The sequence below is a fragment of the Thermobia domestica genome, chromosome 8, assembly GCF_964235325.1.
Source record: "Thermobia domestica chromosome 8, izTheDome1.hap1.1, whole genome shotgun sequence".
Classification (NCBI taxonomy): domain Eukaryota; kingdom Metazoa; phylum Arthropoda; class Insecta; order Zygentoma; family Lepismatidae; genus Thermobia; species Thermobia domestica.
Window position 1 is genome coordinate 41,777,779 of NC_137461.1, and position 16,305 is coordinate 41,794,083.

At 34.3% G+C, this 16,305-nt stretch overlaps 1 protein-coding gene across 5 annotated transcripts in view; it reads left to right on the forward strand.

Moving 5' to 3' along the window:
* LOC145692839 (uncharacterized) overlaps nt 1-16,305 on the forward strand; it is a 42,465-nt gene that overhangs the window by 11,323 nt on the left and 14,837 nt on the right. For 4 of the 5 annotated variants that reach the window (XM_081768344.1, XM_081768341.1, XM_081768343.1 and 1 more), the window contains exon 2: nt 9,801-10,341. In XM_081768344.1, coding sequence (XP_081624470.1) covers nt 9,869-10,341 — 473 coding nt within the window. In that variant the 5' untranslated portion in view covers nt 9,801-9,868. Of the gene's footprint in view, nt 1-1,332; nt 4,695-9,800; nt 10,342-16,305 lie in introns of those variants that run through there. The other variant, XM_081768345.1, reaches the window with a different exon arrangement.

A 16,305-nucleotide genomic window follows, 5' to 3' on the forward strand; every position in this document is an offset into this window, starting at 1 on the left:
ACGAAAACTTGATAAACAAAAGCACATAAAAAGATCTGTATGTGCAACATGTACATGGGTGCATAGTTCCTGTGTTCGTTTCTACTGTCTTGGTGTTGCATATGTCTAGTAGGATGGAAGTTCCTTTTAATGAATAGAAGATCTAAATTTATATCTCTTACCAACATTAGTGTGTGACAATGATGTTAATAGTTACAAGTTCTGTTTTAGCGTCGAATTACTACAGCTCAATAGAAGTAGCAATGCATATAGAAAAAATTATACGTTATTATGTACAGTACGGCTGACAGTGAACTGTGTAGCATATTTGTTCTGTTTATAGCATTGGGGAAGGTATGTTTTATTTATGAAGAATGCTGTAGAACTATAATCTTAATTGAAATATTGAGTAGTTGGCTTTGTGTAGTTTGCAGAGTATATTGGGGCAAGTTTTTACTTTGGTCATTTCATTCACTTTTATTCGATTTAGTTATTTGGATCTTTCTCTTCGGTTTTGAGGACTACCTTTTCTTGTAGATTCGTTACTCGTACGGGGTCACATAATGACTTATTGTTGATAGTTTGGTTACGTTAGGTAAGATGAGGAACTGGTTCGTAGCGATTTTTAATGATTTGTTCCGAAAAACTATTTCCCTATGAATCGACTCATTGAATAAATTGACCAAAGTAAAAAGCGACTGGAAAAACTGGAAAACCTGGAAAAATGAGGGAATTTGAAGTTACTGGAAAAGTGTTGGAAAAATCAGGGAATTTTGAAAATTTGAGCAAAATGTCAGGGAATTTTGTGAGGTAAAAGTTGCAACTTTGAACTGGACGCACTCTCACTACATGCACTGGATACAATCGAAGATGAGGGCGAGTCTGCAACTAAGCAAAAGTTTGGGAAATCATCTGTGCAATCATACACTTCTGGTCACGCCAGTAATGCACGTACATAATGTAAAAAAGAGTATGTTAAGGTGCATTACTGCCAGGACCTGGTGTGCATAATTATTCATCAGATGGTTTCCCAAATTGTTTGAGAGATTCTAGTGGTTTTAATTCTGTGATATGATGGAAAAACATTTTTCTCTGTTGGTAACACTGGTCTTTATAGCGTATTTTGAGGAAGAACGAAGAATCAAGCGGGAGAGTTGTAATACAGCGTAACATAACAGAAATTAAAAAAAAAGAAAAAAGGTACATTTCTTGTTCAGGTAAAATAGTTGTAGTAACACTATCCTAAAGTTTGGTTTAGTAGACACTATCCTAATGTTTGGGTTAGTAGTTGCCCGTAGTAAATGTATTGTAAGTGCTATTAATGTTAATAAGTAATTTTGCGCCCTGGTGAGTGATTTTGTTTATATATGATCTGCAAATTTGCACAGTAATGGATTACACTTAAAAAAAAGAAGAAGATGATGAAAAGGTTTGTGGAAAGCTTAGGCCATACGTACATAAACACGTTTAAAAAAGTATGAATTCGAAAATTCTAAACACCGAAAAATTTCCCGTAAAAAAACGTGATATTAAGTACTGTTTCCACTCTTCAAGTTTTCGCTCCAGTGTTCATATAGAAACATAAAATATCAATTTCTATGAGTATTATACGTCTTTGATATGCCAGTTGTGTATATCCAGCTTTCTTATACGACGGTACTTTGTTTCTCCCACGGGTTAATTAATGCACCTCATATTATGGCTAGCTCCACGTATAGGTTGTGTTCTTTTAATTCCCAGTGGCTTACAAATAGTGACTTCTCTTCGTGGCTTCTGTCTTGTGAATCAGACAAATTCTCATTTTACTGTAAAATCTGTAGGAAAAGTGCTTCTCTTAGCAACATGGGAAAACTAGCGTTTGTTAGCTACATGAAAGGTTGAAAGCGTAAGGCCACAGTAAATGCTGCTGAATCACCCGCTAAAGCGGCCATGTTCATGTTTTCCAAAGACAAACCGGTAACCATGTGTAAAAAAAAATTAAGTGGTTAGTGCATCTGTCTGTAGTGACAATTTCCATGACTCAGAAAATAAGGCTTCAGTTTTTGGAACTACTCCAGAGACTGTCAATAAAACCCATGCCTGTTGTGATAATGCCCCTGATTCGACATGTAAAGCTTCAGTTTCTGAACCCACTACTGAGACTGAAACCCGTGTGTGTAGTGATACATGTGACTCGACACATAAGGCTTCAATCTCTGGACCAGCTACAGATATTACAACCCGTGGACTGCGAAAATTTCTTACCAAGGAGCAAACAACAAAAGCAGAACTATTATGGTGCTTGCAGTCAGTTTATGTTCATTCGTCCCTCTCTGCAACTTGCCAAATCTCAAACTTGTTTCCAATTATGTTCCCTGACATTGACATAGCTAAAGAAATTGCAGTCGGCAGAGCAAAATTGGCATATTTTCTAGTTTATGGTTTAGCACCGTATTTCTTAAAATAAACAATAAGCGATGCATCTGATAGTGGTTGTTTTCTTATTTCTTTTGATGAAAGCCTAAATAAAATAAGCCAAGCTCAACAAATGGACTTTGTGATCAGAATTTGGAGTAAGAAGGAAGAGAAGGTTGTTAGCAAATACTTTGGATCGTAATTTTTAATATACTCAACAGTATCCGATCTGTTAGTCGCGTTCAAAGAAAAACTTCAGTCCTTTGACTTAAGACGTCTTCTGCACATCTCAATGGATGGACCGAATGTTAATGTTAAGTTTCTCCGAGAACTTAAAGAAGAACTGTGTCAAGAGTTAGATGGGGAACCAATTGTCCTAGAATTCTGTACATGTGGCCTACACAATGTGAATAATTCTTTCAAAACTGCAATAAAATCTACCGAGTGCAATATCGTAGATTTTTTACGAGCTGTATATAATGTATTTAAGAACGTACCAGCAAGAAGAGCAGATTATGTCTCCTTTACTGGTTCATCAAAGTTTCCGAAGAAATTTTGTGCCGTACGTTGGGTTGAGAATACGGAAGTAGCTGATAGAGCACTAGAAGTGGTTAAAAACTTAGTTAAGTATGTTGACGTAGCGAAGAGAGAGAAAAAAGAACCAGAATGCGCAAGTTACGACACTATGAAGAAATATTTAGAAGATAAAATGATTCGTCCAAAATTAGCATTTTTTAAATTGCTTCCTTCTAATGTTGAACCCTTTTTTATAGACATTTCAGACCGAACAGCTCATGGCTCCTTTCTTGTATTCTGAATAGTCAAACTTAATGACAACTGCAATGAACAGATTCGTGAAACCTGATGTAATGGCTACAGCTACAAACATTGCTAAGATTAATATAACAGATCCCGAGAACTTAGTTAGCGCAAGGAACATCAACTTCGGATATGGCGTTCGTAATGCTATTAAACAAGTTGAGAATGCTTCTCCGAAAGATATACTTTTGTTCAAACAGAGTTATCGAAAATGTTTGCGGACATTGCACAAATTTGGTTGAAAAGACTCTAAAATTCCAGTTCACGAGAAGTCTGTCGTTTTGTGCTCCCGATGTAATCTCTAGAAACCCGGAAGTTGCCAAGAAACGGCTTCGTTCGTGCATTGAGACGTTTGTCGAAAACAAGTCGATTTCTGGAATGTGTGCTGATCGTGTAGAGAGGGAATTCATAATTTCATGTTCGGATCCTGTTTCTGGAAGAGATGAGAAATTACTCGCGGACAATTCGACTTGATACATTCTGGAAGAATGTTACTGCATGTATTGGAACCGAACTGATGCTATTCCTTAAGAAGATAATCGTAGTTTCACACGGGAATGCTGCTGTAGAACGAGGATTTTCAATAAATAAAATCTGCCTAATTGAAAATCAATCTCAAGAACCACTCGTGGCACAGAGATTGATTTGGGAAGCAATAGAAAGAGCTGGAGGTGTTGAGAAGATTGAATTTACTAAGGAAATGATCCAGTACGAGAGAAATGCCCGAACAAGATATCACGGAAGGCTTCAGGAGAAGAAAATGGAGGACAATGAACGTGAGAAAATTAGGATGATCTAGAAACGAAGAAGGGAAAAAGTGAAGATTTTGAAAGAAAAGAAGAGGAAAGTACTTGCGGACGCTAAGGAAGTAGCACAGTTGCTCGAAGATCAGATTCGCACATTAGAAAAGTAAAACTCGTACATTAGTGTTCAGTTTTTTTAAATTTCTTTATTATTGCTTTTAGAAACTTTAGTATGCTTTGGGTTAAGTTTGTGGAAATGTGAAGAGATGAAGTTTCTTAATGACACATAGTGAAGTACCTAACAAACGTTCTAAGCCTCACAATAAAACATAGTAAAGTACTGAGTAAGTGTTTATGTAACAGAAGAATTGTTTAAATCTAGAATTTTCAAAAAAAAAAAAAAAAAAAAAAAAAACTATGTGTATTAAATCAAAGGGCATTTGAAGATCAAATTCGCACACTACAAACCAAAACCTATACATTAGTGTCCAGTTTTTTTTTTTTCATTTTTTTCATTGTTATTCTTATAAAGTTTAGTGCGCTTTGTGAGAAGTTCGTGAAAATGTGAACAGATAGTTTCTTAATGACACACAGTGAATTACCTAATAAACGTTGCAAGCGTGAGAATGCAATATAGTGAAGTACTGAATAAGGGTTTAAGTGTGACCAAAGAATTGTCTAAATCTAAAACTTTTCAGAAAAAATCTATGTGCATTAAATCAAAGGACATCAAGGAAAGTGTTGAAAGAAAGAAAACAGGTAAGTTGTTTATTTCATTAACACTTAAACATTTTCAGAGTAATTTCTTATTTTATTATTGTGATGACACTCAGTTGTGCATTATTTCCAATTTTGTGTAGTTAAAATATATATAATTACAATCTCCATTGCACGTAGGAAGATATTAACTGACAAATTCAATATACTCACCAGAGACTGGAACAGGACGGCTATAGTATATAACCCAAAGTGCTAGGTGTTGTGTTTTATTTTTTCACCATTATGAAGACAGTTCTTGTTATAGTCTCTGGTGAGTACTTTGTATATATGATTAGTTTACTGCAGGCTTATAAAGAACTCTGGTTTCTCGCTATTGTACCTAGAAAAATTTCGAATTTGACCTGGAAAACCTGAAAAAATCAGTGAATTTCATTTCGCAAAATGCTTAGCAAACCTGAAAAAGTCTCCTACATTAGTTATAAATTTTTTATATTGTAATAGAGGGTCTAGGGGGCCTTGCTTCCCTCTTTGATATGATAATTTGGTTCCGTTTTGAGCAGTATGAAATGTACTGATTCTTGCCCCACGTGTTTCTGTTAATATTTTTAACATTGCACATTTCAATTTTTGATATGTTTAGAACAATGTTTCGATGGAAGGTTAGCATGGTTTTAAATGTGTCATTATTTGAATCTGTCAATGACTAAAATAACTGAAGAAACAATACAGTCTGAACCACCATCATTTCGATCCTATTGATTTGTTAGAATTGTTCCTAGTGATATTGAGCGAACTGTTTTGGAGAATGAGTTGCTTAAGAATCAATTCATTGTACGATTCATTGAGTGAAATGATCAAAGTATATACTTGCGAGGAACGTTTTCCTATAAGAAAACAAATAGATTATGTATCATTCATCGTTGGAATGTTTGACGTTTGCTCTTTATTTTAGTGTATCATATGTTATATTGGAAGTATATAGTAATATTTAAAAGGGAATTAATACTGCATAAAATTCACAAAGAAATAAAAGGTTAATGACATATGCAGAAAGGAAGGATACGCACTATATTTCATTTACTCTTTTTTGGGTCAGTACAAATGAAATCGATCAATTTCCAGTCAAAGGTTGCTGAAAAAAATTATTTATTTTTTTGAATTTTTAACCTAAGATTGAACTTATTTAGGGAGTTGAAAATGGGTATTCATTTAATTTTTAGCCGCGCAGGTTTGTTTGTGGCGGTCATTTTGTAGAATCGCCTGAGCGTATTTTACACTTTTCAGAGGATTCCCTTAAACGCTTTAAGATTTTAAGTTTTAAAGATAATGAGTTCAGACCAAAACAGTATTAAAGATAATGGAATACTGTGTTCTGTGTACATTGAGATGAACTTTAAAACGTTGGGAAAAGAAGTTCTGAACATTGGGGTTTGAAAGCTAGAAATTGACGTTTTGGTATGTACATATTGAAACGAAATAAATAAGACTCACGTTCAATTCTTTGTCTGCATAGAGACTAGATAGTAAACAACGTCTCAAAGAAGTTTCAAATTTGAGAACCGTATACTTGGTTTTTTTTTTTTTTTTTTGAAAGCTTTTAAATTTGCGAATTCTCGAAAATCGTGTAGTTTCAGCAACAAACATCTGAGGGAAGACAGAAGGGAAAAATCCCAAATTTTCACAAAATAGACGACAGTTGTGCAGCAGCAAGTGAATAAAATTGCATCACTGATACTTTAGTAGTTTCTGAGGTATAAATATTTGCAATGATGTGGAATTCACGATTTTAAACACTGAACAGATGTGCAGGTTTTTTGTTGATGTAGTATCACAGGCATAGAAATTGTCTGTTTCGTCAGAAGTAGTGCAATCAAACAGCAAGAAATTCGAGATTTGCTACTTGTAAAAGAATTATTAATACCAGATCATATCATAGACTTGTAGTTCTGACGAAAACAAATCAGTTGTTATGAATACTCACAATCAGACGAATTTACCGATTTCAGTACTTCCAGAACATAGATTGTTGTCATTTGCACCTAATTATACCATTACCTGTATATATGACAAAAATTGTGCATTGGGGAAGTGAAGACATCAGTCAGGAAAATAACGATCTTTTTGATAACTTTTTCCATCGCTCTTTCCCGAGATCCTCTTTTAAACTATGTACGAATGACAAAGTGTTTTTACCAATCACTAAGATTCGTCAGAAACTCACACCTACAGAGTTCACAACTCCTTCAGGTTGTACTTTTAATATCAGTGCTAAACTCTGTACACAAATTAGTTAACTCATATTTTAACAGCAGCGCTATAGGCAGAAAAGAAATAACAGACGACTTTCATTTTTTATACAAGACATGATTCATAAATTATGCACACTTTACCTATTTAACATTACTTTCGTTTTATTTTGACTTTTGCTACAAAGTTCAAATTAACTCCAGTGGCGCTTCATAATATTAAGTCCCAGTGAAGAAAACTCTTATAACTCAGAAACTGCTCGAGTCTCAGAGATGCAATTTTACCCACTTGTTACTGCATAACTATCGTCTATTTTGTGAAAGTTTAGGATTTTTCACTTCTGTCCTTTCTGTGATATTTGTTGGTGAAAATACACGATTTTCGAAAATTCACAGAAAAAAAAAATATCCAAAAAATCAAGTATATAGTTCTCAGATCTGAAACTTGTTTAGGACGTTATCTATTATCTAGTTTCTATGTAGACAAAGAATTGAACGTGATTCTCATTTATTTCGTTTCAAAATGTAAATTCGAAAATTGCATTTTCTAGGTTTCCAACTTCAATGTTCAGAGGTTTCTTTCTCAACATTCTGAAGTACGTCTCAATGTGAACAAGACGCAGAATATTGTCCTTCCCATTATCTTTAATATGGTTTTTGTTCGAACTCATTACCTTTAAAACGTAAAAATTTACAGCGTTTAACGGAATGCACTAAAAAGTTCAAAATGTGCTCAGACGCCTATACAAAATGGCCGCTACGCTAAAATCTAATTGAATGTCCGTTTTCAACTCTCTAAATGTTGTACAAACGTAAGTAAAAGATTAATAAAAAACTAAATTTTGTAGCAACCATCATTGGTCGATTTCATTTGGATCGCCCCTTTCATTTATTTATAGTATTTTTTGTTCTTAAAAAAAACATTAGCATTTTCACTCCAGTATATTTTATCGCTTCATCATGATGTGAACTTTTTTCATAAATGAAAAAATTGGAAGCAAAATTCTTTACACTGTGCAACTTTTGTGCTGGAATTTTTTGTAACATTGTTTTCCTGATATCAACCTAGAAAGTTTCCGGCACGGCAAAAAGAAAGCCTCCTTTTTACAATCAGCCGCTTTCAAATAATTTTCACAAATTCTACTGAAATGGTTTGCTGCTAGTAGTTTTCTTGTGCAGCATCTAATTCCTCTTCCAAATTTATGTGTATGACATTGTCAGAAATTTTCTCGACATTTATGCTGTAAAACAACATGCCCATTGTTTGGGATAAGAACGCCAACAGAACAGTTAGGAGCATTTGCGCCTCATGTAGTAACTAATTTACTTTGTACGAGGTCTTGGGTATAATGCAATATTGCTAACTCAGTACAAGCATGAAGGAAAACACATTTTAATTTGAAACACGTCTTTATATAGATCGCAGTTTCCGTATGTTAGGCCACTCCTTATGTATACATGATTAGCACTCATTCGAGTAATTCGAGTAATAACTGTAGCAGTGATGAGCTCAGATTTCTACCTGGAGAGTGAAAGAAATACTTCGAAAAGCACTGGTAACTCTAGTCGAATAAGATCCTCCGAACAATTTCGTAGCTCCCGGAGGAGGCATTCATTGTCGTAGGGGTAGAAAGTCTCTTGACTGTTTCGGTGGAGATTGTCTGTTAATTATTACATAAAGTAACAAAAGATACGGCTACCTCAAAGCAGTATTTATAAAGCATGAAGAAAATAATATATTATTGTTTATTTGTAAAGTAGAAAAATTACTGTATTCTCCATCAAGGGAAGAAAGGTTTACCACGTCATATGCTATGGCATTTATTATTATTATTATTTTTTTTTTAATTTAGTAAAGTTGAAGGGCATCATTTTTCTCTCAACGCTTGTAATACTTTTGTTATTTCGTTAATTTAAAATAGGTTTATAATGGACTATAACAATCAGTTGGGTATATCCTCCATAACATCTGTATATAAGAATTTCTTGCGTGCTCTCTGGATAAGCCTGTGCGCAAAATATATATTTTCATTTCTGATAAAAAAAAAAAACGTTGTTAGGATCCAATATTAACTAATAGGTACATGTTTCATATAATATTGGAATTAAAATTGACTAAACACCAATACAACATATCAACCAAAAATGCCATATGTGACTAGAAAAGAAAAAATTCAATGACATTTAAATACCGGAAAACTGAAACTACCCAAAAAAGTTAGGATGAGCATATTACAACATACAAGAACGACGACAAAATAAATTTAATTAGAAATTTCTATACCTACATGTATTTGACTAAAGACGAAAGGCTGGAGTGAACATGCAAATCTATCTTTCAAATATTACATTACGTCTTGATAATGCTATCCATTTTGAAGTGGAAAATTCGTTTATCGTTGTTTTTCATATTTACGTAAGAGATATGAGGTAGTAATGTTGCAGAGGAAATTTTAGTGCTGACGTTTTCTCTCCTTATGCAACACTGATCGTGCGTTAAGAATTCTTAACTTTATTTAAAAAGAAAATACAAAAACCCAGGATCGCACTTCCATCAAACGTACTTATGTATGGAAAAAATAATAATATTCAAGAAAGATAATATAGATTTATAATATATTTGTATACAAATGAGAAGGAAAAATAGATTAGTTTTCCCTTTAACAAGACAAAATATTAATTATAATTCGGATATTGATCAATATTTCGGTGTAGTTCTGTAGTTTCGGTATTAGGTATATTGATATTTTGGTATGAGTAGTAGGAAATTTGGATTTTTTTTGAAATACTGTGTTCAGTAAGTTTCACAACCCTATTCTGATCCCAAACCGTTCCACCCACTAACCGTCCCGCTTATAAATTTTGTTAAAACGAATAATATTTTTCTTACTGGTTTCAGATTTGTCTTCCATTAACATAAGTGCTGAATGTTTGAAATCTCCAACTTGAAGATTTTGTGTTAACGAAATGTCTTTTAATAATTTCAACTTGTGTTTTAATAAACTTGAAATGAAAACAGAAAATGTTCCTATTAAGGTTGAAATGGAAACAGAAAACGAGTCATTCGAAAACTGTAATTATATACTTTGTACTAGTAATACTAGTGATCATGAAGATCCCCTTGCAATACATTTGGAATATAAAAAACGAGAAAGTGGAACGGAAGAACAGAATATCGTTTCAGAAAGCAATGAGGATCAAAGAGTATCAGATTGGAAACTAACTTCAAAAGCAGTATGTTTAGTCGAGCGTTTATCAACAGCTGATGTAAATGCCAAACGTTTTCCGAGTAATATCAAGCCAGAATCATCCGATTTTACACACAAGACTAAAGAGTCAAAGAGTAATATTTCTGCCACTGTTGAACGTAAGAAGGATCATGAAGAGGACGTTCTGGAAAATTATAACCGAGAATCAGGTAGCAGTTCTCAAGCCCTTAGGTACGTTCAAATGCGTTTATTTCGTCAGTAGTATGTTTTGTATATATATTTCGTTTCAACACTTGGAATATATTGTTATTTATTTATTTTTGTTTTGTTTTCGTTTACTTTAAACTAAGGTATTAGAATCGCAAGCATCTGAACATGTAGAAAGCTCAATATATACTTAGCTTTGTAAGGGGTGAGACATTTCTGCAGTGGAATAAGTGTCCGAACATAACGGTAAATTGCTATATGCCTACTCCTTAAGCCAAATCTTGAGTGTTAGATTGAATGCTGAACACTTCTGAGTAATGTCAATCCCAGTTATTCTTACGAAACAGTGCTTGTAAGTAAACCGTTCATTCAGGAGTTATTTAAACAAGATGTAAACTGATGTCGAGTATGAAGGTTACTTAATATGAGTCTCCTGAAACACTATGTGCAATACGAAGTATGTTTATTTTATGGGAGAAAAATCGGTAATACGTTTGCTGTTGTAGAAAACTGTATCTCACGGGCTTATCTATAACTTTCCCCTCTCAGTCATTTTTATTATACAAATGGTAGTATATTTTTATGTATTTATCAGTTCTGTAACTAACATTATTTTATATACAGAACACCCTAGTAAGTAAGAATCACAAATACGGACCACACTAAGAAATTATTGAGTTTTTTTTCGTAGTGTTAAATTTATAGAACCTTTTCACTTGTTGCGATTGTTCCAATATTGATATGTCGTATCGCGAGCTAACTCCTACGGGCCCAACCAGAAATTGTGCTTTCGTAAGTAAAATTTTTCATCTTAATATATGGCTTCATTAACTTCACTGGTAAAGGTTCTTATCTCGGAAGCTTACATTTTATGATAGCGGGTCTCAACATACGACCTCGTACAGCGGGCAAAGCCTATAAAAGAATGTTTGATATTTGCCGGCAGAATAACATTTTTCTCTAAAAGAATGCTTTCTGCTGCTCTTTGGGCACATACCATGTTACGGGGACACGGTGGCTTAGTGGTAGCCTAGCTACCTTTTCACAGAGTGTTCTTCATCGATCCAAATCCCGACAAGTCAGCTTTGTAGTGTAGGAAAACCGTTTGCATGGGTTTCTTGGAATTCTTTCGTGGCCCATAGTCTCCTCATTTGGTGATTGTCATGCATCTCATCCTCTCGCTTAGCCTGGGTACATAATCGGAGGATTCTGAACTTGAAAATGACCATGTTACAGATAAGTGTTGAAAACCAATCTCCTTAAGAATAGTTAATCTAAAAGAACTAAAATTCGATTAGAATCAATAGGATCCAATAGCATATAAAAGAAAAGGAATTTGTTAATAATTTGTATAATTATTTTGGTACTTCGATTTTTCCAAACAAATACATTCCCTCGATACTTCGTCTTACTTAGGCCAAGAAAGCAATACTTGGTCTATAACGAAATATCATCAAGTAAAAGCATTAGTTGTTTTCTTTAGTGATATTTCAATACATAATTGAAGAGAAACGTTGTAAACGGTGCTTTATATTTGTTTAATGAAACGGCAGGGAGATGAATCATTTTCCGTTTGTTAAATAATTAAGTATTAAATTCTAACGTTCAGACATTTTTCATGTCATGACTTACAGCACAACAAGGGTCATAAAATCTATCCCTAACATGAGGATTAACACAGAGGACTTTAGGAGAATGTGGGAAAATACGAGAACCAAGAAGAATGAAAATCTTTAAGACTTTCAACTACAGTGCCTGATTTGTATAGAAAATAACTTCCTCATTTTAGCGTCACTTGATCTTCCTTTCAGACAGTCTTTCCTTTCTTGTGTTTATGCTATTTATAGCTAATATTTAACTCTGTTTATATCATATTAGTCTGATCTAATGTTGCTGCGGAGGAAGGGACCTTTGAGTGATTAAATATAAAGATTCACACTCGGATTAAGAAGAAAATGTCTGCGTTCTTTGTGTTTTCTTCGTTTTACCACGTAAAATTCAATTCAGTCCAATCATATTACATGTAACTAAACAAAACAGATAGAAAATGTTAACATGTGTATTCTCTTTTGAGTGTTGCTTAGACGTCGACCAAATAAGGATTGTGAACCACAGTGATAAGTCATAATAGTTCATAGAGAATTGAAGTAGAGAACTTAGTGGATCGTAGTGGGAAGTGTTGAGTGTAACACGGGTGAATTTTATGTTGACCCATGCTGTCTCGGATACACACATCATCCAAATAATCGAGAGCTTTTCATGGCATTGGCTTAAAAGACTAAACATTAAGTGTAACGCATAGTTTTAAGTACATTGCATACAAATTCAAATTACTAACTTAGTGACTAATCTTTTGTATTCGTACATAGCTTAGTTTAGATACTAGTTATTTAATTTATATCACAACCAGAGATACGAACTTTTGTTTGTTGTTTAATTTTGACGATTTTCTGTTATTTTCGTTATGTCTGACTGGTATTAAAATGTTAGTGTTCAGTAGTTTAGACTAGGTTTACACATTCCAGGGGTGACGTCAAATTTCTCATTGTTATTTCAGTTGCACTGCTAGAAGTCTTGCAGGTTTTTGACCTACAAATATTTCTTTCACGTTTCACGATCTTCAGCTTCCCCTTTTAACCCTTTAGGGATCCTGGCTTTTTGGGCTATTTTTTAGACTTTCAGTCAAGCAGCTACTGCATGGTCACTATTTATCCTAGGATCATGTTTCATACCTCATTCTCTTTAGAATGGAGCTGGCTTTCAAATGGTATCACTTGCATGCCCATACCGTATACCAGGAGAGGGAAAATTGATGTCGAAAGGAAAATTTTGAGGGATTTTTTTTGAAACTTTGGGTCCCTCTGGAGCGGCCCTGTGTGAACATAAAGAGCTCATAAAAATCTGATAAATAGTACTTGGTAGACTAAATGTGTGTACCAAATTTTAAGATTCTATCTTGAATAGTAAGGGCGGGAGAAATTTTATCAAGAATCCCAACAATGCCCCAAATTACCGCAAAACACTATGATCTCAGGGAAAAAATTTCCTGAGACATCTCTAATTACCCTAGGGTCATCTTTTGCCCATCATTCTCTTCAGAATAGAACTGCCTTTCAGACGGTATGACTCACGTGTCCCTATCATGTATGTAAGGATGGAAATTCCAGAAGAAAGGGATTTTTTTAAATCTAAAAATCCCTTTTTTCAACTTTTCCTCTCTGGACTCCCCTGTTTTAACGCAGAAATCGGGAAAAAATCTGGTAAATACTACTCGGTGGACTGAATGTTTGTGCAAAATTTCAATCTTCTACGTGAAAAAATAAGCCCGCAAAAAAATATACCGACTATGTTCCATTTTTCCCTATACAGAAGTATTTTTTGATAAAAATTCCCTGAGACGTCCCTAATTACCCTAGGATAATAATTCGACCGTCATTCTCTTCAGAATGGAACTGCCTTTCAGACGGTATGACTCACGTGTCTCCATTATGTATGTAATGCGGGAAAATCCCGAAAAACGGGATTTTTTGGGTCTAAAAATTACTTTTTTCAATTTTAACCCTCTGAACCCCCCCTGTTTTAATGCAGAGCTCTGAAAAAATCTGATAAATACTACTAGGTGGTCTGAATGTTTATGCACAATTTCAATCTTCTAGGTGCAAAAGTAAGCCCGCCAAAAAAAAAAAAAAAATATACCGACCATGTCCCATTTTGCCCTATATTTTTTAAAAATTCCCTGAGACATCCCTAATTACCCTAGGATAATAATTCGACGGTCATTCTCTTCAGAAAGGAACTGCTTTTCAGACGGTATGACTCGCGTGTCTCCATCATGTATGTGAGGCGGGAAAACCTAAAAACGAGATTTTTTGGGTAAAAATATCCCTGTTTTCAACCTTTGCCCCTCTGGAAACCCCCTGTTTTAACGCAGAAATCGAAAAAAATATCTGGTAGATACTACTCGCTGGACTGAATGTTTGTGCAAAATTTCAATCTTCTACGTGAAAAAATAAGCTCGCCAAAAGATAATGAACTTTGGCTTCATAAGGGAAAATATATATATTTCAAAATTATGACGTCATCACCTCCTATGTCTGGACGCAGGACGGTCTGAAAGCATACGTAATGTCTTCTACAATGTCTCTGGACTTGAAAAAAACCCGGAGGAAAAGCTCAAATAGAAGAGAAATAACGCAATGTACCATGAAATACCAAATTGTACAATAGGATCCCCAAAGGGTTAACTCAATATTGCCTTCCATTTTCGAATGATTGATCAGTTCTATTCCTTTTCTTCCTTTTGATTTCCTTTCATTTTTCCTTGTATGGCGGTATGAAGAAGACAATTTCTTCGCAATATATGTCCAATCCGATTGGCTTTTCTACGAATGATTCTGGCTAATTGCGCGAAATTTAGTGTGTGCCGTATATGTTCAATTAATTCTTATATTGTTCACGGCAGAAATTGTTTAATATTTCTCTTTTCTCGTTCATTTCATTCTTTAGTGCCTTATGCCAAGTATGTTTTTCTTAGTCAACTTCACTGTATTATTATTATTATTATTAATATTATCAGTATTATTAGAAGTAGTATTCGTAGTATTACTCATATCGATATTTGTGATGATACCTGTCTCGAGTCGTTGGCGTGTACTTATTGTGCACCTTTGTTATAGTACAAGTTTAAGGAAAACATGTGGTCACAACTAATCTCCAGTTGTGCACAAAATAAATCACAAGTTGCATGACAATTTGTGGTATGAGATGCGGAAATTGCTGATCTCGACAGTAACAGGCAGGATAAAATTATTGAAAGCATCTCTGAGTAAATACTCGGCATCTTTTCTCTATTTTCACCAAAATTTACCTCACAAATATACGAACCAAACCAACGGTGATGTGCATATTAGTTCTTGTATAATAGTTCATGAGCAATTTGCATATGGCCAGTAATAAAGCTTAAGTTTGAATGTATGTTGAAATATAGGCTACCACATGTCTTGTAAATTTATTCCATTCTTGGTTAATTTGTATTTGTCCATTTGAATTCTTGCATTTGCTTGGAGTAGTTACGCAGCATCCTGCACACAAAAGGGAAAATTATATCATTTTAAAGTACTATTAGAGGATACTAATATTTCCGAGACGTTTTCGTCGTTAAATAATTGTTCTTCTGTTTCCGAGGAGGTTAAAAATACTTTGCAAATATTTGTATGTTTAATATATGTAGTAAAACAATGTGAGAATGTTCACGAAACACGTTTGAACATCAGTTAGATATACTAGCCTAGAATAAATGTAAACTATTCCAAAACATAGAAGTACCTGAATTACTGCTATGCCTTTCATGTAGATGAGATTCTGGAACGATTATTTTCTGGTTCTATGATGTTACGTACAGGGGAAAATATGCGAATATTCCAAATACAGTGCACTCCCTTTCACTTTGATAGCAGTGGACTAAATCATAATAAGAAAATATACCAACATGTATGTTTAATTGAGATAATTCGTCCCGGTTCTTTACATGCAATGAGTGGGACTAACGATGCTTGAATTGGATTAGAGTTTAGCGTCAGATAACAACACTATATGGAACGTGGACTACAGCTTAACATTGTACCCGAACTATATAATCTCCCGCCAGGAATCAAACGCCGGTCTTCACGCTAAAGGCGCGTACGTTATCTACATGGGAGCTCGTGAGACGAAAGAGGCTATAGAGGATGAAAGAGATCAGCATAGCTCTTCTTCAAATAAATCATATATATGTGTTAAATTGATTTGATTTGGAAGCTTGAAACATGTGACTTGTATTTATGTTTTACGTCTTTCCTTTAGTTCTACCTTCAGCTTTCAAGCATTATTTTCGTTCACACCAACTAGTGGTTATGTGTATTATTACAGTCATAATTACGTGTACGTATCTTTCTGAGAAGAGCATTCATTCAGTTCTAACACTTTTTTTCATATAGTTTTTAGTTTCAC